Source organism: Pygoscelis adeliae, unplaced genomic scaffold (assembly GCF_000699105.1).
Source record: "Pygoscelis adeliae isolate BGI_AS28 unplaced genomic scaffold, ASM69910v1 Scaffold436, whole genome shotgun sequence".
NCBI classification, from domain to species: Eukaryota; Metazoa; Chordata; class Aves; order Sphenisciformes; family Spheniscidae; genus Pygoscelis; species Pygoscelis adeliae.
Genome location: NW_008825051.1, coordinates 810,536 through 812,033, shown reverse-complemented (window position 1 = coordinate 812,033; position 1,498 = coordinate 810,536). Strand labels below are relative to the sequence as shown.

At 49.0% G+C, this 1,498-nt stretch overlaps 1 protein-coding gene across 1 annotated transcript in view; it reads left to right on the top strand.

Moving 5' to 3' along the window:
- FAM166A (family with sequence similarity 166, member A) overlaps positions 1-1,498 on the top strand; it is a 15,019-nt gene that overhangs the window by 7,799 nt on the left and 5,722 nt on the right. The window contains exon 5 of the mRNA XM_009326381.1: positions 891-1,008. Coding sequence (XP_009324656.1) covers positions 891-1,008 — 118 coding nt within the window. The remainder of the gene's footprint in view (positions 1-890; positions 1,009-1,498) is intronic.

Below are 1,498 nucleotides of genomic sequence, written 5' to 3'. Positions count from 1 at the left end.
AGGGATGCTGCTGCAGAGGGATGGGGCTTGGGGACTGGTGGGCATGGAGGGGATCCCCTCGGTCCAGGGGTGTGAAGAGGGAATTTCATATGGGTGTGGATGGAAAGGATGGAAAGTTTAGCATGTCAGGTAGAGAAATATCAAATACACGAACATTTCTAGCAGTAGCAAATCCACCACATCTTCAGGAAATTGTTCCTAATCAAAAAGGCTTAACTTCTCATTTGGTTGAGTTTTAGCTTCAAATCCCAGTCCTTACATCTTGCGTTACGCTGTGCTATGCAGCCAGGCTTGTTTCCTTTGGGTGAACTGGGAGGCCTGCTGCTGCCCGCCGCCTCCTCCTCCTCTTCCTCCTCCCCCCGAAAAGAGAGCGCTCCTGGCACCTTCGGTTACTGCCGGCTTTCTGACCCCTTAACTGCTCCTACCTGAATTTCCCACCATCATTATCCCTCGTTTAAACACAAGCACCAGGATTTGCCTATAGAGCAAATATTTCTTCCGCAGCCAGAGACAGCATTCGTCACGTCACAGCCAGCCAGGGCTCTGCAAATCCTCTGAAGGCAGAGATTAGAGATTTGACGTATCGAGTCAAAAGCTGGCTTGGATATAAATCCCAGGAAGGGGTTTTTTTCCTTGCTCTGAGAAACAGATTTGCAGAGGAGCTCAGTGCCCAAAGCTCCCCTTGTTCTCCCTGGGGATTTCGCAAAACCTCTGCGTACAGAGAGCTTGTCTAGTAACTTGACTTTACCAGAAATTCTTGGAGTCGCTCTTAGTGTAAAACTGGGAAGAAATGGAAATGGCAGTTGCCGTTCACAGGTTCTGGCAGTGATTTAAGGAAAGGAAGAAGCAGGTTTTACTGGTGTTTATTTTATTTCTGCTTTTATTTTGAGCCTGTAAAAATTGAAGGCGTGACACTGCCAGGAGTGGCTGGAACAGTGGATGTGGAGCAAGATAATCGTTTACCGAAACTGGACATACCAAATGCGATCCAACAGAAAGTCATTCCAGGTAAGAGAGAGGGAGGTTATGTGCCACACGAGTCCACCTCAGAAGAAATCGTGTCACACTTCTCCCCCATCGGGAAACCTCAGAGGTATTGGCCAGTCGCTCCAGCTCGTTTGAACACTTTGGGAAGGAAAGTGGGCCGGCTCCTCTCCATGCAAGGGTGTTTCTTTGGGATGCTGTCACCGCCGTGGATCTCACACTGAGGGACACGTGCCCACGGGCAGGTGGAAGGGATGCAGGAGCCACCTCAGTTCCCCCCAGCTGCGGGGCCAGGCTAGAAAATGCTCTAGAAAGCAAGGAGAGATGGGTCATGGGCTCTGCACCAACTCCAGCAGCTTGATGAGTTATCTGTTACTGTTGAGGTAGTTACTTCTCCCCTGGAAATAAGACGCTTTTCTGAATCATCAAATCAACACACAGTGGTGTATTGCACCGCCATAAATGTATAAAACTCTGTCTTACAAGGAGTTATACTCTGTAACTTCTCCACTTG